Source organism: Coenobita brevimanus, chromosome 69 (assembly GCF_032717465.1).
Source record: "Coenobita brevimanus isolate Jiangsu-jjx chromosome 69, ASM3271746v2, whole genome shotgun sequence".
In the NCBI taxonomy this organism is placed as follows: Eukaryota; Metazoa; Arthropoda; class Malacostraca; order Decapoda; family Coenobitidae; genus Coenobita; species Coenobita brevimanus.
The window spans coordinates 16,954,730-16,980,997 of NC_137022.1; the positions used below are offsets into that span (position 1 = coordinate 16,954,730).

The 26,268-nt window shown below is 39.1% G+C and overlaps 1 protein-coding gene across 1 annotated transcript in view; it reads left to right on the forward strand.

Annotated features, from left to right (window-relative positions):
* Positions 1 to 18,002, forward strand: part of LOC145406143 (UDP-glucosyltransferase 2-like) — a 137,518-nt gene extending 119,516 nt beyond the window's left edge. The window contains exons 3-4 of the mRNA XM_080277340.1: positions 8,935 to 9,033; positions 17,811 to 18,002. Coding sequence (XP_080133466.1) covers positions 8,935 to 9,033; positions 17,811 to 18,002 — 291 coding nt within the window. The remainder of the gene's footprint in view (positions 1 to 8,934; positions 9,034 to 17,810) is intronic.
* Positions 18,003 to 26,268: the final 8,266 nt, after the last annotated feature.

Genomic DNA, 26,268 nt, shown 5'->3' on the forward strand with positions numbered 1-26,268 from the left:
TACATATATTATATATTTAAAAACGTATTCTTTTTCATTATTACATGATAAACCCATGGCTAAAAAATGTCTACTGCATATTGGGGGGGAAGAACCGTCGTGTGACCGGCCTTTATGGTTGAAAAGTAGATATCTGTGTCTGACTGTTCGTTTTGCATTTAGCCAGTCCTGGGCCGATCTTGATTAAACCTATTGAAATACCATTCTTGATCCGAGACATGATTAGACAAGTTAGGTCATTAATCGTTACAGGATTACTCATTGGGAGGATATTAATTTAAACTAAGTAGGAGAGTCGGAGGTTGAAACTCGTTCGTTGAGGCAGAATACTGCCTTGAGTCAGCTAGTCATGAGTCAACCTTTCGTTAACAGTAGAAAACCTAAGCATCTCATCACTTAATCATTACGTGGATCTCTGTGCTTGCAGTGCAAACACGGCAATTGTTTTAATAGTTGATATATATTAAATATTTGAAACAGTACTGTGGGTGACGCGGTAGTTAACGCTTCCGCCAGGCGATCCGTGTGACGTGGTTCCACCCCCGTCAGGAGAGATGGGTTTCTCCTATTAAGCACCAACCCTTGTCTTATGACCTAGGTCTTGGTAGCAGCCAGTCAGCAACCAACATCACATATCCTTGCTCTCCGGACCTCGGTGACGGGGGCTAAAACGAGGTTCGCGGGATTTAAAAAAAAAAAAAAAAAAAAAAAAAAAAGTGTTCCAGCCTGTAATGATAATTTCATGTTCGTTATGTTGCATTTACCAATCACATAAGTAATATCACAGGCAATGGTGATATAAATGTCCAAACAATTCATGAATCAATAAAATTGAGCTTAAAATGACTGGAAGCTTTTGCATACTGTGGTGAAGAGATGGTGTCTTCATCTTGCTATAATGTGAGATAATGTTGTTCGGTGAATAATCGATGAGCATGTAAATGTGTGACCGCACACATAAGCGGCACCGCTCGCAATCAGTTTTCCTTGCAATGTGTAATTCAGTCATACTTTAGACGAATGGACTATAAAGATGTGCTGTAATGATCATAGTCATATGAAAAATGGTACGGTAAATCATTATCATAGCTGATATAATAACCACATTCGACAAAAGTATGCATAAATTCTCTGCCTGCTGAGGTGACAGTATTTTAATCTCCTACCTCTTCGTGGTGCACCACAGAACACATGAAAACATCTGCCTGAAGTACTACCAACGAGGAAATAAGCAACCGTTAACAGTGTCTGAACATCATCCTAATGTTTATTGGTCAGTGTCATTCATGATGTGAATATGGCAGGCAATCTTACTTGTAACTGGATGTGGATGTCAGGTAAATGCATTCATCTTCAACCTATACTGATAATGGTATCAAGTGATAACCCTATGAAATGGAATTACTGATATAATGAGAGAGTGTGAGAGAAAGGCTTGGAGTGATTCCAGTATTTAGTGCATTAACATGTTATTGTAACAATGTAAAAACAACATAGAAAATAACATGTTTAGTATTGTTAAAAATGTAAATATTTGGTAGATTGCCAATGGATCTCAAAAACTAGTTCGGCAGTTATTGTCACTGGCGGTATGAATAACGTAACCCCCTCCCCTCAACGTCCTGCACCTGCCCTGGACTTCACTATGCCAAGCTTCCCCCTTAAGCAGCTCTCCCACCGGCTCGACCAGTTGCAGGAAACCGGTCGCATGGAATTGTTGCATGTCACAGGTTGCACGGACCAAGGCCAAATATGTATAGTATAATATATATTATTGTATTATAAATAAAAGTTTATATTTATATAAGAATATTATTTGTATTACTTTATTATAAAATTTTTATAGTCATATATCTTTGGCCTTGGTCAGCGCGACCTGTGGCACACAACAATTTTCCATGCGACCAGTTTCATGCAACTGGCTGAGCCGATGGGAGAGCCGCCTTACTCCTGAGACATTTTTCTCACCACCTAACTCCAGCCATCTATGGGATGAACTCTGACTCTGACAGAGGTTCACTATGGACGAAGAGAGTTGATGATCCGAACTTTCGTCGAGCATGTACACACGAACAAACATATACACTGTTGCCAGCACCCGTTATCCACCTCTCGCGGCTAGGTGGCCCAGGTGGAAAGTTTGGCGACTGTACGTCTTTGCGTAACTTTGGCCAATAATATGACATCCGGGCCTGTCTGACTGCCCTGTCCTTGCCAGGATGCCCTGCATGTGGACTATCGTATATTACCCTTAAAATACGAGGTATCATTGTACTAGGAATAACCAACTGCCTATTATTTTTTCTATGATTTGTTTGTCCTGTATTTACCCTATGTAAGGCATTGTTTACCATCGCAAATTGTTCAAGTGGTACCCGTAACTTGGGTGCTTGTACATCATCGCCGGACTCGAGATAATATATTACTTTAGACCATACTAGGTCCTGTCTTTGTGCCTGTGAAATTTCTTGATTTGTGGGGATTGTTTCATCATTGTTAGCGAATGATTCCCGTGGACTTATTGTAGCAACATTGGCTAACGGGTTCCGTGATAGGGCATCTGCCGCTAAATTTACTGTACCTTTAATGTAGTGAGTATTTACGTTGTAATTCTGGATTTTACATTTCCATCGTGCTCTCCTCCCAGACAGGAGTTTTTCCTGGAACATGCCCACGAGAGGCGTGTGGTCTGTGTATAGGTGAATTTCGTATCCGTACACGAGGTCACGAAATTTCTGTAGAGCAAATACTACTGCTAGGGCTTCTAAGTCTGTTGTACAGTAATTTTTCTCTGCTCCTTTTATTTGTCTATTGGCAAAGGCAATGGGTTGGTATTTTCCTCGATTATCCTCATGCATCAATACAGCAGCTAAACCTTTGAGGGAAGCATCCGTGCAAATTATGAATGGATTTGTGAAATTAGGGTAGGCAAGGCATGGTGCGCATGTAAGTTTATCTTTTAATTCAGGAAATGTTAATTTTTGTTCCTCTTCCCACTGGCATACAGCATCCTTTTTAGTAGAATGAATAGCGGTTGTTCTGTGAGAGAATTGGTTAATAAAGGAGCGGTAATAACCCGCTAGCCCCCAAAGCTGTCTGGGTCTGGGAAATTCCTTATCGCCTGTATTTTGTCCTCAGACGTGTGAATACCTTGGGCATCTAATCTATGGCCTAAGAATTTATTTCCTTAAAGCAAAATTTGCATTTAGACAGCTTAATTTTTAAGCCAGCATCAGCAAGCTTTTGTAGGAGCTGGTCTAGTTTCTGTAGGTGTTCGTCTATACTTGAAGTAGCTATTATAATGACATCTAGATAGAAAAATATTCCTTTTCCCAGCATTCCAGACAATATGTAATTCATCAGTCTCTGGAAAGTGCCTGGTGCTGTCTTCAACCCCATAGGCATTCGTTTGTATTGGTTGTGCCCTGTATTTGTGGAGAAAGCAGTGTATTTGCGTGATTCTTGCTCGAGGCTAATTTGGTAATAGCCATTGAGCAAATCGATAGTGGAAAATACATTATTTTTTGGTCCAGTAATATGTAAGACGTCATTTAACAATGGCATAGGAAACCGGTCAGGGATTGTGTGCTGATTTAATTTACGGGAATCTACTACCGCACGCATTTCTCCGTTTCGTTTGGGCACGAATAATAATGGGGCATTCCACGGGGAAACAGATGGTTCAGTAATACCTAGTTTTAACATTTCCTCAACATACTGATTTGCCAGGGTGCGTTGAGAATGCGCGACCCTATAAGCTGGTATATATACTGGTTGTGTGTCCGGATGTACGTTAATATTGTGTGTAATCAGGTTAGTACACCCTAACTGTTCTCCAGGTAATGCTACCATTTGTCTATGTTTCATTAATAGGTCTAAGAGATCTTTTTCTACGTCCTGAGTGAATCAAATTCTCCTTTATGCGCTCTCTGTCGGACGAGTTTACTCTGCTCGATGCCCCTGCTACTGTCACTGCGCGTATTTGAGCTGAGCATATTTCTAACCTACAAATATAGGTTCCTTTCTTAATCTTTACATCTCCATTCATGCTGTTAGCTAAAGAGACATTCGTCTTATCCTTGTCATTCATTCAGCACAGGGCGCTCTCTATCAAAAGGCCATTTATTCTAACCGTTCCTTCTAATGCAATGACATTACAATTTCTCAATTTACTCTTAACAGTAACTTGCATGAATGATTTTGGTGGTAAATTTATATCATAATTAATGCTGGCTGTGTAAGTGGATGAGTCATGTTTGCACTGTGAGTGAGTGAATGAGGAGTGGGGTTTGGGCTGTGGCAGCTGGTCTACGTGCCCATTTTCTTTGAGAAGTTGTACGCCGGACTCCCTCATTTTGGTTTTGTGTGTACAGGGTAATCGTTCTTGTGGCGCTAGTTTTCCAGTAATTGCTGGTTGTATTATTAGGAGATGAAATGTCCTCTATGAATTCTCTGTCATAATGAATTCCATTGAAATGTGGCATCAATATTATATTTTGTGTTCTCGTTGTGTTAAGTCCAAGCAGCATTTCTCCTCTAATTGATAATTTTTCTGCTACGTAAAAGGTGGTAGTGAATGATTTTGTGGCCTCTGTGAAATTCATGTTCAACTCTATTATACCAATAACTGGTATTTCTTTATCATCCACTGTGTATAAATTTAAGTCTGAGTTTTCCAAAAACGTCACTTTTCTTCTATTTCTATAAATTCTTACTAACTCATCTTGCGTTATTAAATTCACTGGTGAGCCAGAATCCAAAAATAATGAAATCTCTTCTTCCTCACATAAAGCAGAGACCAAAATGCATTTATTTCCAAAGAGACTTCCTATGTTGACTGTTTATTTGGGTGTTTTATGTGTCGTCGTCTTTTGTGTTGGTACGATCTTCCCCCGACCTATAGATGGATAACAATTTTTCTATCGTTCTACAATCTGATGTCCAATGTCCGGTGGACCTATGATATCTGCAAAATGCCTCGAAACTTCTTGCCTTTTGCCTATCTTCTTGCGTTTTAATGTAACACTCCGATTTTGTGTGACCAGGCTTTGCACAATAATAACAGAGAGTGTTACTTGAGTTCAACCTATGAGTGATCTTCCATTTGCTTGTCTTTGTGCCGATCGATGCCTACTGTGACTTCAGACAGGCTTTTTGCCGCCCTGTCACCTTGTGTGCGGGAACGAGTCCTTGAGCTACCCTGACTGTGCGTTTGTTTCTGAAGTGGTCGAGATTGTCTCTGGTCCTTGCCAGGACTTGACTTATTTATCCCTGCTACGATTTCTGGCACTTTGATCCGTGTCCTGTTTGCCCGTGATGTGTCAGTCACACCAGCTTTACTGCAGTTTAATTCCACCTCATAAATGAAATAAAGTAAACTCATCCCTGGATTATATAATTCTGTCTTAAACTGCTCAAATGTTGAAGCTCAACAGCTTGTCTGACCGTAACAAATTTCCTGCTGGGCATCGTTCCTGGTTTATACTAGCTGAAAAAACAGCCGTTTTTCCTTTCTCATCTATACAGTAATGTGTCTCCTAATGAAATACTGCTGACATTTTTTAATAAGTTCAATAAGTGTGCTTATCAATCTTATCTTTTTCCGTACCAGAGAATTTTGGTAGTTCATTGTCTTCATGACAAATACACACTGGAAATGGAGTATTACTGGGATTTTGCGGAGAAGGTACTGCACTAGTACTTGCTTCAACTACATTAGCCATCTTTACAGTGTTTTTCTTGCAGTCGTCATTTACAGGCAATTTATATTTTTTTCCTGATCTTAATACTCTATGGTCTAAGTTATAGTAAAATGGAAGCGAATTTTTATAAAATTCACTATCCTCATCTGAAATTTCTGACCGTCATCGTCATTTACTTCAGCTTAAATTGCGTCTGTTTTCTGTTCTTTATCTAATGTGCTTTTTGTTTCCTGAGTCTGGTTTTCCGTTTGTTCTTGTGTTTCTGATGGTGTTTCGGAATTTATATTTTGTTGATCATTTTCTGTTTGTGTGAGAGTATTTGTCACTGTTAATGTAGATCCTTTGGTCACTAATTGTGGAACTTTGCTTAGCATAATGGGATTACACAATGAATCATATTTTACTTTTCTCTTGATTGAATGTGTTTGAATGGATGAGTAAATGGGGAGTGTGTCGTCCTGTCTCGGCTACCTCCCTTTCCTTGGGGGAAGCAGCCTAGGTATATAGATAGATAGATAGCTTATAAAACATATTTAAGTGTAAATAGTGTAATTGTCTTTCACTGTGTAGTTTGTAATATTTATGATGATGAATATCTATCTATCTATCTATCTGTCTATCTATCTATCTATCTGTCTATCTATCTATCTCTCTATCTATCTGTCTATCTATCTCTCTATCTCTCTATCTACCTATCTATATTTATTTATAATTGCTTGGTTCGTTAACTAAGTGATAGTATTTTATGGATAGTTATGTAATTGGTGAAGTGTTAACTAATACAACATTGGTCAGAATAAATCAACTCACTAGAATAGCAGTGTAGATACAGTCGTGGTGTTTGTTGTTTGTTGATTACATCTGGGATCAAGACACTCGCTCTCCTTTTCCTGGTGGTGGAGGTCAGATGTCACACACGTCACTTAGGGTTTGGTTGAGGTAGGTCAGGTCCTGGTATGACAGCATCAGCACTCGGTGTCGATGCTAATGTAGACAGACAGGCTGGCAGGCAGGCAGGTGTCGGATGGCAGGCTGGTGTTGTCAGGCACTCGGACTGATTGACGGGTTATGACGACTTAAGCAAATGAAGACAATGCTGAGCTGCTTGCCTCACTGTGGTACTTGTGGTGGGGAAGAAGATGGTGGGGGTTGTTGGAGATGGAGAAGGTGGAGGTCGTGGTGGAGGGTGGTGTTGGTTCCAGGAGGGAGAAAATGTGCTGAAGTTGGATCAACGCACAGATGCACTTTCTTCTTTCCTTGTTTACTTCTTCGTCTTGTAGTGTTTGATTTTCCTTACTTGTCGAGATTAACTTGCACGCTTGTAGAGTTGTTGGTAGACGTAGTTTATCGTTGCTACTGTTTCTCGTAATCGCAGAATTGTGATTTAGGAGTGATTAGGGATGAAGTTAATCTGTGTTGATGCGACGCCTGCTCTCGCCCCCTCCTTTGCTTGTTTGTTTTTTGTTTGATTGCATGAAGTCGCCAATTTGTGCATAGTCGTAGACTGCTGTGACTGAGACGTTAATCGGCTTCGTTTACAGCTCGCCACCACTCTCAGTGAACGTAGTGAGGCAGATATCGTAGTATAAACTTGTAAGGCGTAAGTGAACCGCTGCTACCAATGGAAGTGAGGGTAGTAGGTTCGTTTGTACCACTGCTCACCAATGTAAGTGAGGGTAGTAGGTTCATTTGTATCGCTGCTCACCAATGTAAGTAGACGTAGCCGGGGGGTGTAATTATACAGAGAAGGTTATCTGGCCACCAATCTCGATAGCGTAGTTTTAGGTACTTGTAGTGAGATAGGGTGCTTGATTACGGATCGTTAAGCTCAGCCAGAATTAAGTTGTGAGACGTAGTGACAACAAGGTGAGTTACAGCACTCTCGGGTTACAAAGTTTATTGCACAAAGTTATAAAAAAGATGAGCTGCGGTTTAGTAGAGCGTAATACTAACGTTGGACCTTCTCTCCAGCCTTCTCTCCCCTTTCTTTCTCTAACCCCCTTCTGATCTGAAGGGAATCTCCCAGACATTATATAGAGCGTGGGGAGGATGTTTATGGTAAATTTCCCATCATGTGGACTAACTGGCTAGGGCTGGTTACTCCATGTGTTTGAATACGTCATGAAATTCATGTTCATCTGGCCTACGAGGAAGTTTGAGATACACCGTATGGCTAAAGAACTCTTGATGGTCTGGGACAACAAGGATTGTGGATATACATTGTGTGAATTGACATTCCTGGTTCGTCTAGGCAAGGGGATGTGTCCTTTAACTCTTCCTGCAGGACTCAGACATAACTACCTGTTCTACCTATTGTTACCTATAGCTATATACAGTTGTTACATATAGTATTGTTATATTATGCCTACACTGGAACTGACTCCCTTTGTCTGTATTTGCTACTTCCCCCCTATGATCTCCAGTCTTTCAAACGCAGTGTGTCCAGACATCCCGAAATGAACGGATCTTGAATTTGGCTGTCTTTTGTCTTTTTTTTTTTTTTTTTTTTTTGGAAGGAATGGATTGCGGGCTTTGGCCTTTGGTTCCTTCTGCCTTGCATAAAATATAGGTTTCCGTGTATATATATATATATATATATATATATATATATATATACACGCTGAAATAAGTCTATGGCGTTGTGAGCGACTTTCACTTAGTATCTGCTGCTCTTCACTTTGATGGCATATATTCTAGCTATCACCAGCCGATTTCTGGCTAGTTTTGGAGAAACGACATTTAGCGAAGGGTTCAGAAATGAACTTCATGAACTCTCACTGCAACAAGACGCGTGATATTAACTGAATATAGTCTGAATGTGGTCACAAGAAGAATTGAGATAATTCGTCAGCCAGTTGAAAGTATTTTTAGTTTGTAAACAAAGTGATCGTGGGTATTGTTGTGATTACGGTTTCTGATGTGGTCTGGTTGCCGTGTCCTTAAAGCTGAAAGCGTAAAGGTGTACAGAAGCCCCCTCTATACGGTCTTTTATGTAATACCTATGATTGCTGTTAGATGTGATAAGACTTCATCAGTTCATCTCATATTACAGATTGGAGGAAGCAGCGATACTGAGGAGTAAACCATTCTATCGCCATGTCAACTATCGGAAATTATCACAAAAAATAGGAGGATCTGAACACCTTGACATTTTCAGTTTTAATAATATGGCCCTGAGAGTATAAAGCAAAATATGTGTTGGTAACTGTGGGGTGTGTTTGTGTTTGTGCAGGATCTGGAGGAGTTCATGGCAGGCGCGGGAGAGGCGGGTGTGATTCTCTTCAGCCTTGGAAGTATGGTTAAAAGCAATAGTCTACCCAGGAAGTATAAGGTAATGCATCCATTTAACACTCTCAAAAGATGCCTTCTGTCTGAACCACTTTGCCTTATTTCTCTCTCTCTCTCTCTCTCTCTCTCTCTTTTGTAAAATGTCTTTTTTCTCTGAATCACTTTGTCCTGCTCTCCCTGTCTGCTTTAGATAACAATAAAGAGATGGAAAGAAGGACAGTTAATGGGGTAGTTGTTATGCAATCCCTGAGGCTAATGGCTTCAGGGTAAGTGAGGTGAGGTCACATCACCAGGCGTGTCAGGTAGATATGACCTCGCCTTTGGTACAGAAAAGACAGTCACATCAGTCGTTCGTAGGAGTGTTGCCATCCCTACTGAGGATTTAAACGATTAAACAAAGCAAATTTTAGTGTGTATTACAGTTGTACTAAATCCAGCCATATTATGAATATTATGCACATGAATGCGAGAAGATTTATTTCAAAGCGAGATGAATTTATTATTTCTTTAACTGCTAAAAATACCGGCATAATTATGAATACAGACTAGTGGTTAACTTCTCGTGATAAGCGCCCTATTGGAAAAGTATCACTACAAGATTAAGATTTTTTAAAAATCACAACTACATAAAACCAGCGGGGGAGTTTAATAATATTAAAAAACCACATTGCTTGAAACAAAATTCTTTGTATGTCGAATATTTCATGGAATGTAATAAACCCACTCTTTTCCGTGTACTATATGGACCGCCCAAAATCGATGACGAGAACGATAAATTACTGTACGACGAAATGAAATCAGTCACATAACGTCAATTTAGAGTAGATCATTAATCCTAACATCAACTGAATATGTGTGCAGATAGATAAGAGATTGTTAGAACTTTTAGAATTTCATATCAAATCAAAATACTTTATTGGTTATGTAAAGTACATGAAAATGTTTTGTGCATTTTTCATATAATCATACAGAGGTACGTATTCGTACCGAGTTATCACAGTCTTATATTTAACCTAGGCATACAGGAATTACAGTACATCTAGGCTACCAAAGAAATAATTGAGTTCCAACCCGTAATAACTCAGGATCAGCGTATTTTAAACATAAATTCGTATAAGTGATTTCTTATTTTGATGCTGGATGACACAAAAAACAGTGGCTACCTTGCTGTTCTTCATCTTGCTACTCATAGTCTTTTTCCAGAAGGTGACAATTGGTAACTATTGTTCTATGGATGTGATGGATTCTGGCTGGTACGCTTGATGTAAATTTTCAGTTATTTAGTGGTATTTTGAACTTCTAGTTTTACAGAGTTCTTGATTACTTTCGTTAATTTGTTTTTCAAGTCAGAATTATGATTTCCATACCAGCATGTGACAAAAAAAAAAAAAAAAAACATTATTGAGTGTATTACTGCTGCATTGAATATGTCCATAATTTTTGTGTATGTTCTAAGTGTGCTTAGCTTTCTTACAAAGAACGTTCTTGAGCTGACTCTTATACACTGCCTCAGAAATTTTCATTTATAACTGTACCTAAATAATTATTTCTTAACAGATTCAACAGGTTCTTCATTATGTACAAAGGTGGCTGAACGACTGATGAAGTAATGAAGTCTACAACGATTTCTTTTGTTTTACTGAGCTGCAGTTAATTAGTGCACCACATAGTAAAATTTCTTCACCTCTTGTTGGAATGAGATCAAAACTGATACACTTACTGAAAAAGGCGATGTTATCTGCATACTTGAAATGTTGGCATTTATTTACGCGGCAGCGGTAATCACTGGTGTATAGGGTGAATAATATGGATGACAACCACTAAGCTTTATAAGATGGACGGGCATTCGCAGCAGTGAGCGTGCGACTTACGGTCGCCATATTGAAACATCTGCACTCGTTGCCCCCACCATAGTACTGCAACTGGAACTCTATTCTTAGTTAGCTTTCTCTGTCTCAATGCTGCTGCTATGTACACATATGTATCATAATAAAATATATATATATATATATATATATATATATATAGATATATATATATATATATATATATATATATATATATATATATATATCTATCATCATCATCATCATCATCATCATCATCATTATCATCATCATCAGCCATAACTAGTCCACTGTTGAACAATGGCCTCCCCCAACCTTTTCCACGAATTCCTTGACTGAGCCAATCTTTGCCACGCTTTCCCTACAAATTTCTCTATCCCATCTCTCCATCTCCTGTCTGGCCTTTTTTTGCTACGCTTACATTCTCTTGGTGTCCAGTCCGTCAGCCTCTTACTCCATCGGTTATCCCTTATTCTTGCTATATGGCCTGCCCACCTCCATTTCTGTTCTTTTGTAACTTCTATAATGTCTTTGACTTTAGTCTGCTCTCTCACTCAAGTTGATCTTTTCCTGTCTCTTAAAGATATTCCTAACATTGACCTTTCCATTGTTCTCTGAGAACGGATTAATTTATTTTCCATTGATTTTGTCAGTTTCCAGGTCTCACAACCATACGTCATAGCTGGAATTATACATTCGTTATATACTTTTCGTTTCATACAAATTGGCAAACTACTTTTCATAATGTCTCTATGTTTACCGAAAGCTTTCCATCCAATTGTAATGCGTCTTTTTATTTCGCTCTCATGATCTTTCGTTAATTTTAGTATTTGTCCCAAGTAGTTGTACTCCTTAACTTCTTCAAGAATTTCATCGCTTATTCTGATAACGCTCTTTGGTGTTTGTAGAATAAACATTACTTTAGTTTTACTTCGGTTCATCTTCAGTCCTACTTTCAGACTTTCTCTGTTCAGGTCATTTAACATTTCTTGCAATGCCTCCGCTGTTTCTGAGATTAGGACAATATCATCAGCAAATCTTAAATGGTTTAGCTTTTCTCCATCAATGTTCACTCCTTTGTTTTCCCAGTCTAGCTTTCTGAAAATACTTTCTAGGCATGCTGTAAATAATTTTGGTGAAATTGTATCTCCCTGACGCACGCCTTTCTCAGTCTTAATGTTTTCTGAGTCCTTATGTAATTTAACTGTAGCAGTTCCCTCTTTATATATGTTTTCGAGCAGGTTTACAATGTTCTCATTCACTTCATGTTCTCGCAATGAATTTATAATTGCTATGTGCTCCACTAAGTCGAAAGCCTTTTCGTAATCAACAAAACCTAAGCAAAGTGGTTTATCATATTCTACAGTTTTCTCAATTAGCTGGTTCATTGCATGTACAGTGGATGATCAATGGTCGAATACCCGCTTCGGAATTCTGCCTGTTGACGAGGTTGGTTTTCCTCCAAAATTGTTGTTATTCTGTTCGTAAGAACTTTAGTGAAGAGTTTGTAAATGACTGATAATAAGCTAATGGGTCGATAGTTACTAAGATCTTTTGAGTCACCTTTTTTTGTACAGTAAAATAACTATTGCATTACACCATGTTTTGGGAATTTTCTTCTGTTTTATACAGTGGGTAAATAAGTGAGCAACCCTATTTTGTACTTCTACTCCGGCATCCAGCAGTAAATCTGATACTATTCCATCTTCTCCCGGAGCCTTCCCTCTTTTCATATTTTTAAGACAAATACTTACTTCGTCTGGTGTTACCTCAGGCATTTCACTTGTGTCAGCTGAAAAGTTAGCTATTGGTACTTTTGTCTTTGATGCATTGAGTTCTTTGTAAAATTCTTCTACTCTCTTCACCATCTTATCTCTGCATTTAATGATTTCACCGTTTTTTTCTTTCAGTGATGTCATTTGTTGCTTTCCTAGTGCCATTTTACTTCGGACCTGTTTCAGACTTTTTCCATTTTTGATGGTTTCTTTGATCTGATCCATGTTTTTCTTTATTTTTTCTTCTCTTTGTCTTTTGTTGATAAGCTTATTCAATTCTGCTGGTTCTTTTTCGTCTTTCTTGGTCTTTATTTTCATTTCCTTTCGTTTTTTCATAAGCTCGGGTGTCTTTTCTGAATACTTCTTGGCTTTCGTTGTTCCTACTACCTATGCTGATTCTCTTAGCACTTTTGTTAGTCTGTCACTCAGTTCACCAATGTCACATTCAGCATTAGTTAGACCTGAAATCTGTTCCTTATTTCCAGCTGAAAGGCTGCTTTGTTTTCATTTACTATTATTGAGCATATCTTTTTATCTTTAATCATCTTCTTTTTTTCATTTCTGAAATTGAATCTGGCTGTGCAACCCACAATGCTAAGATCACTACCGATATTTACTTTGTTGATAACTGTGACATTTGTGATCATATTATTCTTATCTGCTATAATGAAGTCGATTTCATTCCTTGTTTCTCCATTTGGGCTTCTCCAGGTCCACTTTCTTCCTGTTCTTTTGTGGAAGAATGTGTTCATTATTCTCGTGTTAAACATTTCAGCAAAATATACCAGCATTTCTCCTCTTCCATTCCTTTCTCCCACTCCAAATTTTCCCATACATTTCTCGACTTCTAACTTTTGCATTGAAGTCTCCCATGAGTAAAGTATATTTTGTATTTTCTTCTTCCATAATCTGGGAGATGTCATCACAGAATGTTTTTATCTATCTATCTATCTCTCTCTCTCTCTCTCTCTCTCTCTCTCTCTCTCTCTCTCTCTCTCTCTCTATATATATATATATATATATATATATATATATATATATATATAATTTTTTCTGCTTAGCTTCACGAATTATATGGGATATTATAAGCTATGAGTATGAATAAAACATCATAGGTTGCTGCAATGCTGAACATACCTATTTTCTTTTTTCTGTATGACCTTCTTAATCTAATGTCTGTTATGATTTCCAAAGATAAAACTAAGTTCGATGGAAAGAGCACATATATGAAAATAATATATATTGCACCATCATAAAGTACAGTATATAAGCACATGATACACCATAAAAAAGTGTCATTATCTCTCAGCTATTAAGAGTGCTATCTACACGTATCTTTATATACATAAACATACTTCCATAATGTTTTCCTATTGAGTTTTAAATACAATCAACCAAGCTAGCTGTTCTCTTACTTTAGTACCAATAGCTTCCTCTGTGAATATGGGATGTACCCTAATAATATTGTACTGTACAGTAGCACTGTCAGGCCAGCTGAATTAATTTGTGAACATGATCGTCCTCAGAGGAGGCGTCAAACATATAGGTGTTTAGACAATCAAATATTCTCTGTATGGTAATACTGTGTGATATATGTAACACAGCTGTGGAAATAACTAGCGACATTGGCTAATGTTTTAAGAATTTCCATTTGTTCTTTTGCAGACTTTGAAAATATTCCTCAATTTCATGACAGATTTTAACTGTACACACTTGCAATGAGGAGGCCTTCTCTTTCTTGTCAATAAAAGTGACGTCGAAGCACTGACCGTATGACTACTCTCTCTCTCTCTCTCTCTCTCTCTCTCGTCTTTGAACACCTGTTTTTTGCACCTAGGATTTTTTTTTTATATGCAATGCGAATATCTTGCAAGTTGCGCGAATGTATCCTGCATGTACCACGTAGTTTATTGTGTTTATCAATAATTATTTAGAATTAGCAACAAGATATAGTTCTTCCCTGTTAAATCTATTCTAATATAGTATAGCAGTAGCCGTGTGTGTGTGTGTTTGTGTGTGTGTGTGTGTGTGTGTGTGTGTGTGTGTTTTGGGCAGCCGAAACTGCACATTCAAATCGCACCAAAATTTACTCAAAAATCGCAGAAAACTCCCTGATGTGAAAAAAACTTGGTTCCATCACGATTGAAAAACTTTTACTATATTTAATGAGCGATCAAAGTTTGACCAAAAAATGCCGCTCCCGGCGCCCAGTCGGTTGCCGTGGCCGAATGGTTAATATCTCGGACCTGCATGCAGACAACTTGGGTTCCATTCCCCAAGCTGGAAATAACAAGATCAAATGGTTAGCTGCAAAAAATCCAAGTGACAACGTTAGACTAGAACAGCACATAAACGGACAATCATGGGCCCTTCGATGTCGCCTTGACGGCCGATAGTGACAACGTTAGACTAGAACAGCACATAAACGGACCATCATGGGCCCTTCGTTGTCGCCTTGACGGCCGATAGTGACAACGTTAGACTAGAACAGCACATAAACGTGACTCGGATTACCTGAAATGAACGCAACGCACGCGTGAAGCACGAGGAAACGAGTGAGAAGCATGAGGAAACGAGTGCGAAGCATGAGAAAGCGAGCGCGCAGCGAGATAGCCCTCCGCAGGAGCAAGTGCGAGAGGGCCCAAAGGGCCCACGAGCACTTGTGTAATGCTATGTCTCTGATGAATCCCTGGGCCCATTTTGCATCCATAAACTGCACAGAGGACCATGGCACTCTATCTTCCGGACTCTCTGGTTGATTTCAAAGGGTGCGGGTGTCAGGCGGGGTGTTTCAACATGGCTGCCACTGCACCAACGCCATCCTGGCAGAATACGAACAAACTACACAGCTCAACCCATGAGATAGTCCCTCCATGTTACTGAGTTCAGTGATGACAACACACATCCTTGTGAAGCTCTTGGGTTTGCAGTTGTGACACTGGATTTTGCATAAAGAAGTTTTACACACTGAGGTCTGCTCGTGAGAAAATAAAATTCATAAAATCGGGTTAGAATATACCTTCATGTTTTGCAATTTTATGCATCATTAATTGAGACTGGATGGAGCTGAAGGCATTTGAGAAATCTCCAAAGAGAATCTTTACAAAATGTTTAAAATCGGAATTGTTAGGTTTGTCTATAAATTAAGCACAGAATCTATGAAAGGCAAGTTCCATCCTCTGCACACACACTGCGAGCAGTGCCGTTTCTTACTATATGCGAATATGCGGTTGCATAGGGCCCCCGAAGCAACCAGGGGGCCCCCGAGCTGCCATTATTGGCTTTTTTTTTTTTTAAATAAATTAAAATGTTGTTGAGTCACTCTGTATTCATGAAATAAATTTTGTAGGGGGTAAGGTGGACCCGCCAATTATTATAAGTGTCATAAAGTGACCCAAAATGGTCATGAATGGGGCTTAGTGTTACATGTATATAGTTCCACATTAACCGCAACGTATATATTATTGGTTTATGTGTTTTATCATTTGCACTTTTGTATAGATGCTAGAGTCAATATGTTCATTCTGTGCAATGGCCTAATTTATTTTGTGTTCATTCTGTGTAGTGGCCTAATATATGTTCATTCTGTGTAGTGGCCTAATATAAATTCATTCTGTGTAATGGCCTAATTTTTTTTTTTTTTTTTCGGGGTGAAAGGGATGTTTTTGTATGTTTAGTATTATTAGTTGTAATGATTGCCTAAATTTTGATTCCTTAACAAGTTTAACTTTTCCTAAGAATTAAGATAAACATCTTAAGGAAAATGCAGCATTGATCTCATTTGTGTGCATTTGGGAGATATTATAATGCAGATTCTGTAAATCCTGTAGGGGAACCCCAGTGTGTCCCATTTATTATCATTTTCTATAGGTTTAAATTGCTGTGGTCAATTTGAAATGTTTGATCTGAATTTAAGGGAAAAAATGATGATAAGAGTTTTTCACGGATCTAGCCTCATTTCCTCTTAACGTGCACCAGATGGATGCATTTAAATGTTAAAGGCGTGCCCCCAGACCACCTTAGAGTGTTTGGAATCCTCCCACCATAGTTTCATAAAATAGGGGCCCCCAAACAGCATTTCGCATAGGGCCCCCAAGAGGCTGGAAACGGCACTGACTGCGAGTAGAGGCAAACTGAAACCAGTCAGTAAAAGTGTTGAACCTGCTCACATTGTATCTTTTTCAAAATTTTCTGTCTAGTCCGGGCTAGAAAGTACGATTTTTGAGTGAACCTTGCACCTGGACATAGTTTTTTTTTTTTTTTTTTAACACTGGTTTTAGACAATTTCGACCTGCTGATTTCAAATGTGATGAATGCCAGAGATAAATTTTTGTAGACATCTCTTTAATGCAGGTATATAAAATCATGATAAAAGGCATTGGCTATCTCCTTTTATACCTAATTTGAGCAATACTCTGCCAAGACTGACAAATTTGTAGAGAGTTCTGTAAAATTAATTTAACACTTCATTATTACTTATTATTACAAAATAGATAATTATTGTAAATCATTAAAGAAACTAAAGGCGCTATAATTTATAGTTGCATTCAAAATTGAATTCTGATTATAAGGATGGTAGATATTTGTCTTTGTCTTTCTTGTGGTGACGGATTGCATAATATGTGGTAGCAAGAAGCCGAAGCTTATCCAGTCTTCAAAAATCCAGAATCTGCATGATGTGAGTCGTCAAAGTGGTGATGGTTTGAGTGAAAGTCTTGCAGAAGGTGTTACACAATCCACCTGTCACAAGAACTGCATCAGCACTTACTGCTCAAGGCATCATATAGAGTGATTTTTTTCGTATCAGGTTATGTCAGTTATGTGCGCTATGGGCTCTTATCTACGCTCTATGTAACGTCTTGATCCCGAACTTCTGAAGAGGTTTATGTCTGAAGGGCATGTCATGCATCACCAAGATGGCCTATGGAATGCTGTATGGTCAGATCTCTTAACTGAGACCACCTACATGCGATAGGGCAAAGGACCATCTGGCATCATAGGATCTACTTTGAATGAATCCACTCTAGGCATTTGGGCACTATCTCACAGCACATGTGCACAGCTCATGAATGACCTAGAAGCAATGAAAAATGGAGAAGCTCAACATGTTACCTCCCACAAGGAAGGGCAACTGACACGCATCACGGCAGATGTGACTGATTGTATGAACATGCATTGACATATTTGACAATGATAAGCATCCAGTCTCTGGTCTTGTTGATATATTCTGTGGGCGAGTTGTTGCTGATCCTAGAATGAATGTTCATTGTTGCCTCGAAGTTGGAACTGCCCTTTGGTTAGAATATGAGAGCCAATGGCCATCAGGCTTCGACAACAAGTTGAAAAGCAATGTCAAAGACCATCGCAGCTGCAACGACACATACTACTAAGGTTGGCCAAAGTCACATCATTGTTGATACTGAATTTATCTATGCACTCGTCATTGCAATAATGGCATCATCAACAGAGACCATTTCTATAGAAAGATTATTCTCTCATGAACTGGCTCCACACCCAGCGTCTCTCTTTAAGGAGAATGGTGAAATGAGGACAAGCAGCAAGTCTGTACTCAGAAATAAACTTCAGATGATATGTGGAATACGGCACTGTCAACATCCGATGGTGGTAGCCTAATCCTCGATGGCGGTGCTTTGTTATTGACAATTCCTTGGCAGGCATTACCTGCAAAGCTTTCAACGTTCATCGGCACTGCAGCGTCCAGAGTCATGCGATATACTGAGACAGCATCAGTCCTTCAGTTGGAGTTTGACAGATATTATAAGCTGAGTACAAAGTCATGCTGTCGAACCTCACGAGAGAAAGGATTGAGTTGCGTGTTCCAGCTGGCAGAAGAATCACCTTTACCTATACAGGCCATTGTGTTGAATGTAAGTGCAAACAAAGAACAGGTCATCCATATGACTGTAAAAAAGTTGTGCTCCATCCAGGTCCCACAAGGAAAATGCATCATCGTGACTTGCCCCGATCCACATCCAATAGAAGTTGGGGTTGGTCCACAGCAGACAGCAATAACACATGAGGAGGCAGATGTCATCATGGCACATCTTCTAGGTGGCGTTGCAGCATCTCCAGACGACATCACTAGCTCTTGTTTGAAAACTGTAGCCATGTTATATGGGCAGGAGCCAGAGATATCACTAGGCCACATGCTTGGTAATATTTTCAAGAGAAGACTTGCTGGAAAACAACATGTACCACCAAAGTTGAGCAGCCTTCCACCTACTCAAGGTGCATTTGAGCTACATTGTGAGTGAGCCCATTTCCAAACAGCTTTGTGGAAATCACCAGGCACGGTTTCGCCGCCCTACTTGGACCCTCTGCAGCATGGCTGGGATATGAATGGACATGAATTGCAACCAAAGTATTCTCTGCCTGGACAGTTAGCTGCACCAGATGAAGTGCTTAATCTCGTCAACTGCGGCTGCACAAGTGGCTGCAAAACGACACACTATCCATGCCTAAAAATTACACTTCTGTGTTCAGACTTCTTCAAATGCAGGGGCCAAGCAAGCTGTCAAAACCCGTTCAAATTGAACATGGACAACAGTGATGACAGTGGCGATGAGTATGAATAAATATTGTTTAAATATGTTAATAAAAACACTAGCCGAGAAGGTCCACCCGACTTTTTCGGCTAGCTCCTGTGAAGGGCTGATTGTAACTTTTCAACATTATCCTAATAAATTATATACCAAAACACTCCCTGGATCATGCTGATTAAGAATATGTACAGCATTATACGTGGGGTGTCACGAGTCGGCTCGTGACATCAACTTTAGTGGGAAACCGCTAACTCTAGTGGAATCCAAGTGTTTATCGTTCAGTTTAACCGCTACGTACTCATCCAGTTGGGAGTGTTTTCAGAACAATTTTTCACTGTGTCATAAATGATCGTCTTTGTGCGAGACATTAGCACTTCCGCTGAGCGATTTATTATGGGCGTGTTTCGCTCATGCTAGCCGTTAGCAATGCAGCTGGACACTCGCCTCTTTCCCACGATTTGAAGTCAGTCAAGGTTTGTACGCCGTGAAAGCATGTTGGGCCCAGAGCGTAGCAGTGCTGCTGTTGTTCAGTTCCTGAATTTCCACCTAGTGTGATTGGCGAGAGACTCAGCGTGTGCAGTGTCCTTCCTCAGTAACGACACCTAGTCATCCGCTTAGTCCAGTCTTTGACCAGTATTTCTTTTCGTTTTTCCTAGGTTTAAGAGTTAGCTTTTGAATGAGCGAGTGAGTGCGATCTCCTTATTTTGAATTCATTTTGAAATGTAACGTAAATTTGTTTCTTTGTAATCAATAAATTTAGCAGTTCTTTTCCTCGAGCTTAATGTAATGTAAACTCGTGTTTTATTTTCCATATTAAGCTTATTTCACTTATAGCTCCAAGTTTGCATAAACTCTTTGCTATTCATAACTGGTACTTAGGCCAGTCCTGTTGTATTAAGCTTAAAATCCGTTGTGCCATCTAGGAGTTAATGCACCAGCAAGAATCTGTTAACATTAATAGCATTAGTTATTGATTGTCAGGGGTGAAGTCACTTTCTCCAGAGGCTAACAGTACTAACAAACAGCAATTGTGAAGAATTAGTCTCTGCTGTATACTGTTGAGAAAGTTTATAAATTCTCGTCCTTAGAGAATCAGCGAAGTCAGCTGGCATAAAGTAATCATTGCTTGATTTTCACAAGACAAATTATTGTCCTGCTATTGAAAATTATCCTTTAATATTGTATAATCTTTAAAAACCCCGTGACATGGGAGTAGACCCTAAGGGAGCCGAGGTTATAGGTAACAAACATACAAACACTCGCCTTTATTAATTTAGATTTTATTTTGTCAGAATTAATTTCTTGAATTGATTTCTAGAACTGAACACTCATAACCCTTCATATGATACCATTGTGATATTAATTCTTTGTGTACTTTTTTCATGCATGGATATATTATTGCCATATTTCTAGTAATTTTATCTGATGGTTTGATGGTTTTGTCAACAGAAATATATAATATAACAATTTACACCTTTAATAACCATTTAGATTCATTCTCAGCGTTTCATAGGATTCCTGACAGTAATTTTGAATTTTTGCGTATTTACAAAAAAGTTCAAAGTTTTACGTCTGGCACTCAGCATATTTGGATTCAGCACAAAAAAATAATCTAGAAACAGTCATAAAAATTATTTTATTTTAAAAGACAAGTTCTAACGATTTCTAGCCTGGACTCATAGACATTTCATCATGATAGTAGTTAGGGCTATCAGACGAATATCGTTTTTACAAACGAGAAGGGATTTCTTAAACACTGCAATTAATTCTGATGTGATTTTCTCCACAATATTGGTATTGGGCACTATCAAGTGACTCCACAATTTTTACACAGAACAGGCGTTAATGGTTCTTTACACAGCTTAGAACATAGTTGTTAGATGTTTATTAACAGGAGTGAGGAGATGCATGTCAAGTTCATAAATGCCGAATGCCTTTAACTTTTTGGCTATGTAGCTGTACTTTACATTACAGAAAAATGGAACAAACAATTTATCATCCCTAGTTGGAAAATTTACAAACTAGTGATAGTGAGAAAAACACTCATGAAAATGGCAGTTATTCAAATCACCTGTTACAATTCTGGCAGCATCAGGATCATTATTTCCTATTTTGCACACAACAGCATATATGTTCTCAGTTTTACGTCAACACTAAGTGGAATATACTGAGTCGTGGCAAAAACTTTGGTAAACTAACGAGACAGGTAGAAAGGCCTCAGTGACAAAGTCACATATTCAATATTTTCTCCACAAAACTGTTCACATACTGTTGTCTCTACATCTCCTGCAGTTGACAAACACAGACTCCATCGCCAGAGCCTGTAGTACAGGCTCCACGTTTCAAGGTATATCCATCTTGGGTAAAACCAGAGTCTGGATCTTTATCCTTTTGGAGCCAAGTCTCAGTTAAGCATATAAGCGACGATTCTCGGTATGCTTAGTTCCATCTGGCAAGTCCATAAAGTTCGTCGATCTTGCTTCTTAAGCTCCAGAAGTTACCACAGACAACCAGAGGGAGAGGCACCCTAGAACCTCGTCTCCTACACTTTACTCGTACCCCACCTTACTTTCCACGTTTCCGTGTGCCTCCTAAATTTGGGAACTTTTAGTGGTAGGTGGGGGTGCTTACCATCCACTCACCCGATGTAGTGCTGCTGTCGGGGGTCTGCCCTTTCCTCTCCTCCATCCTTCTTTCCAGCCATCCTCTTCTGTCTCTCATTCCATTCTTCTTTCCTTGTCCTTCTGCCTATGGGTGAGTTTAGACTTCCTCTTCTGTCTTTCTTTCCTTCAGTCTTTCCTATTCCTTCTGCCTGTGGGTGACTCTACACTGAGTGACAAGCCAAATGGTTTCCTGTACACTAGAAAACCATTTACTACGCTGGTTGGTAACCATATAACCAAATTTTGGCGCCTGGTGGTTTAGTGGGTAATTATAGCACTCCAATCGGATTGAACCGGTGAAGGTTTATTTCCAAGGGTTGGTTTGGGTTTATTGCTCACGTAATCCCACTCAGGGATGAGTGAGACTGGTCACTCTCATCTAAAATGTCAGGACCAACTTGCCTAGCCCCGGGCTTCTACGCTTCTCATGGGGGCAATGTAGGATTGGATGACGAATGATGAATGAATTAGTTACTAACTGCAAAAAGCTTATTTCGATTGCAGGAGAAACGATATTACCAACATCAGCTGGATTGTTACTATCTATCTATCTATTGCCAGACGCCTTAATCCCATAAGGGGTGGCCACAAACAAATCGCCTCCATGCCGCCCTGTCTCCCGCCATTTCACTGCCCTGCTCCCAGCCTCCCTCTCTCTTACACCTCTCCTTTCCATCCCTCCATCTCATCCTTGAGATGTGAAAAATATTCATCAGTCAAATGATGTCTATGGAACGCAAATAAATACGGGGAATTACCTGAAGAAATAAACACATTAAACCAACCTAGGTTTCGAAGAGTATTAATGAAATCGGACGCAAGAAAACAGCATACAACAAATATAAACGTACGGGGAAAACACGATGAAAGTACAGAATATTTTATATTACAGTGGTCAAGGGACTGAATAGGGAGATTGCCTGGGATGAGCAGCATGGAGAGCCACCATTAGGTGACGAAGGCAGATGCATGCAGTCATGTTGGAACCTTCATTAAGGATATGATATAACAGTGGCAGTGTACGAAATTCATCAGAAAAACTAAACGAGTCTAGAAGCAAAAATTTTTTGTGAAGCAGAGACAAACCGTAACAGGTATTTTCATTATGTAAGGTGTAAGAAAAATATAAAGTTAGCCTCTCCTGAAACTAAAAAATTCAATAAATCATTAACTGAATGTAGATGTTATGAATGTAAGCAGGGTAATGCTAGTATATCGACTGTCACTAAAAAGGGGAATAAAAAACGCGTCACAGAGTATGGCCGAATGAGCCTGACGTTAGTACTTAGCAAAATTTAGAATATTTGTTGAGATAAAATTACCTTATTCTTTAAGAAGGATGATCATATAGCAAATGATCAGCACGGGTTTCATAAAAATAGAGCATGCCTTACAAATCTGCGTGAATTTTTAAAAACATATGCGATAACTGGGACGCAAAAATACAATCGGATGTCATCTACCTCGATTTCTAGAAATACTTTGATAAGGACTCCCATCTGAGACTACTAGAAATAGTAATTCTCTACGGCCTGTCTAACGAAAGTTGTTCATAGAGTAGTGACTGACTAACGAATTACAGGCAGTGTGTTGTGTTAAATGGAGAAACATCAGACTTGCTAAAAGTAAATGGCAGACTTTCTCAAGGATTAGTTTTAGGACTTTTTCTTGTCACTATTTACATTTATTATTCATTATCATCATCATCCAGACCTCCTTTCCGACCCTAGGGCAGGGTGAGGAATAGCAACTTCCACCCAACCTAAATTTGTCCAGTCCAATGGGCCACGCTTCCATTCACTCACCATTCAAGCCCCCTGAATCCTGGCTCTATCTGATACGCCAAAAACCACGTTCTGTAGCTTCACATAAACGTATCCGACAGAGAAATCCAAACGCTGTCACGTTAAAAAAGGGGTGCAAAATCCCCGATCATGCGCATCTCCTCACAATTCATCCAGCCAGCTTGATTTTTTCTCAGTCCCCTAGCCTCACCGACTTCCCGACCTCTCTTTCTCACACACTCATCCGCCATATTCCTCCACCTTCTCCTTGGCCTACCTCGCCTCCTTAATTCTTCAAATTCGCACAGATATATCTTTCTCAACACTCTATTATTTATCCATTCTGTCCACATGACCATACCATTTCAGTACAATATCTTCGATTCTGGAGTCCACAGACTTCATCACTCCACATCTTTCACGAATCACATTATTTTGTGTCCTATCCACTCTCTGTACTCCAAATACGGTACATTCCTTAGCAGTCCCATCTTCACTGTTGTCACTCCTGACTTTTCATTTTCATGCCACACCATAGTCTCACATCCATATGTTAAAGTTGGCATTAACACTCCTTCATGTAAGCCTCATGCAGCTGCAACACTCAAGCATGTTTTTTATCAAGGCCCTCATTGCAACAACTACTTTCCTTCCTTGTGTCACTCTACTTCCACTTCTTTTGCACATTTTCCTCTCTTTTCTGTCACTGTACCCAGGTAGTTGAACTCTCTCACCAACTCCAGTCTCTCTCTATTCACTGCAACATAACACTGGGAGTCACCTTCTCTCTCAACAACCATCACTTTACTCTTTTCTACATTTACTCTCAAGGCACGACGCTCACAGACATCAACAAAACTCTGCACTAGTCTACCAGGTTCTTGTCTGGTATTTTTAAGTAGTTCTGCATCATCACCATACGACAAATTTGAGATATTCCATCCATCACCATTCATTACCAAAGCCATCCCCCTCTCCATTACTCGTGTTATTACTTCACTCATCACAATATCCATTTATATATATATATATATATATATATATATATATATATATATATATATATATATATTGTTATGGAACAGAGAAAACTGTCCTGCAAAGTTCCAGGTTCAAAACAAAAGAGTTAGGTAAAATTACAAGTTTAAGTTTAATGCTCAAACTAACAACAAAACATTCAGGACTCATAAGGATAATGTAATGGCAAAAACAGGTTAAATATATGGTTAACTGCAATAGCCGTTATTAACACGAAAATAGCAGGAGTAAATTTATCTAAGTCAGCCCTGATAAAATGAGAAAACCGGATAACGTTCAGTTAATGCAAGATACATTATTACAGATACAAAATATTATTACTACTGCCTGACAATAAAAACTTTACATTAATCACAAAAACCTCACCAGGCCTACGAATTAACACCTTATGCTATACAGTACAAGAAAAAATGTAATACTTATACCCAAATTACACAGCAGCTAGGTGGTTGGAGACTTCCTGAGCACTCACAAAAATAATAACAACTGTAAAGGGGAGGACAGAGATGTGAACAAAATGAGGAGTAGATCTAAGTGGCAATTAATGCTGAGACTAAGCTCATTATATAGGGGCCAGCAGAGCTTGATACAACTTGTAAGAAGGACGCGCAAATGAAGCCATAGGGGACAAAGAGTTGACACTCCTGCGCTGAACAATAGAAAGAACGACTTACTCTACTATAAGGGAGGAGGAGGGGTGTGAGGTAGAACACGCACTATGGAAGCCACGAGGCGAATCGTGATCAAACATGCAGCATACTATACGTTAGAATTATACAAAGGATGATGAAATCATAGGCTATGTAACACCTCCCCACAAAGAAAAAGAAATTTACAAAGGAAATTTCTTATTACTCTTAAGCAATCTGTCTAAAGTCTAGATAAGCAATCTGCAATAACATTTTCTTTCCCCTTGATATGTTGTATGTCTAATGAATACTCCTGAAGAAGTAGGCTCCATCTTGTCAATCTCTGATTTTCATCTTTAAACTTACTAAGGAATTTCAGTGGGATATGATCGGTATAAATGACTAAGTGGTCAGAACCAGAACACAAATAAAATGAAAAATGCTGTAAACCCAAAATCAAGGCCAGAAGCTCTTTCTCAATAGTTGAGAAGTTCTTTTAAAGTGGAGTGAACTTCTTACTGTAATAAGATAAAGGGTGTTCAATACCCTGATCATCCTCTTGCAGCAAAACAGCCCCAGCTCGCGTATCACTTGCGTCAACAGCCATCTTAAAAGGCTTAGCAAACTTTAGAGTAGCGAGCACTGGCTGACTTAACAGGATAGCTTTAAGTTTGCTGAAAGAGGATTCACAGTCATCGGTCCAGATAAATTTAACTCCCTTTTTCAGTAGGTCTGTAAGTGGTGATACAAGAATAGAAAAGTTAAGAACAAATCTCCTGTAATAACTTACCATTCCCAAAAATCTTTGTAGCTCTTTCCTACTTTTAGGTCTGGGAAGATCACTTATAACCTGAACCTTAGCTGCTGGTGGTGCAACGTGTCCATCACCAATTACGTACCCAAGGTACTGAACTTTAGCTTGACCAAACTCACATTTTGATAAATTAGCTACAAGATTAGCCTGAACCAAACGCTCAAG